Raw genomic sequence first — 387 nt, 5'->3', positions numbered from 1 at the left:
CCCTTGTGCGCGGTGAGCAGGGGCGCGATGGTGCTCTGGTGCCACACGGTGACGAGCAGCGTCCAGGGCAGCACGATGAGGATGATGGCAAGGATGTCCCGTCTCTTCGGCATCTCCAAGGCTGGCTGGGCCCACAGCTCCTCATTACCTGAGCGGCGGCAAGGTCCGGAGATGACAGACGACGGCGCCAGGGGCGGGGGCAGCGCGCAGGGATGAGCACAGGGGAGAAGAGTGTGTGTGTGTGTGAGCATTCACCTGATTCCCAAAGGGGCCAAGACCCCTAAAAGGGTCAGGTCGTTGGCCTGCATCCTCCTTATGGCTCCTCCCAGCTGCCTGGTAAGTGGAAATGGGAACTCCCCCAGTATGGGCTGTGCTCACTGGCCTTCC

At 62.8% G+C, this 387-nt stretch overlaps 1 protein-coding gene across 1 annotated transcript in view; it reads right to left on the bottom strand.

The window, feature by feature from the left end:
* Positions 1-387, bottom strand: part of B3GAT1 (beta-1,3-glucuronyltransferase 1) — a 9,867-nt gene that overhangs the window by 7,358 nt on the left and 2,122 nt on the right. Inside the window, exon 3 of the mRNA XM_014528474.1 lies at positions 12-148. Coding sequence (XP_014383960.1) covers positions 12-148 — 137 coding nt within the window. The remainder of the gene's footprint in view (positions 1-11; positions 149-387) is intronic.

Source organism: Myotis brandtii, unplaced genomic scaffold (genome assembly GCF_000412655.1).
Source record: "Myotis brandtii unplaced genomic scaffold, ASM41265v1 scaffold636, whole genome shotgun sequence".
Lineage (NCBI taxonomy): Eukaryota > Metazoa > Chordata > Mammalia > Chiroptera > Vespertilionidae > Myotis > Myotis brandtii.
This window is presented reverse-complemented; position numbering and strand designations above follow the sequence as displayed.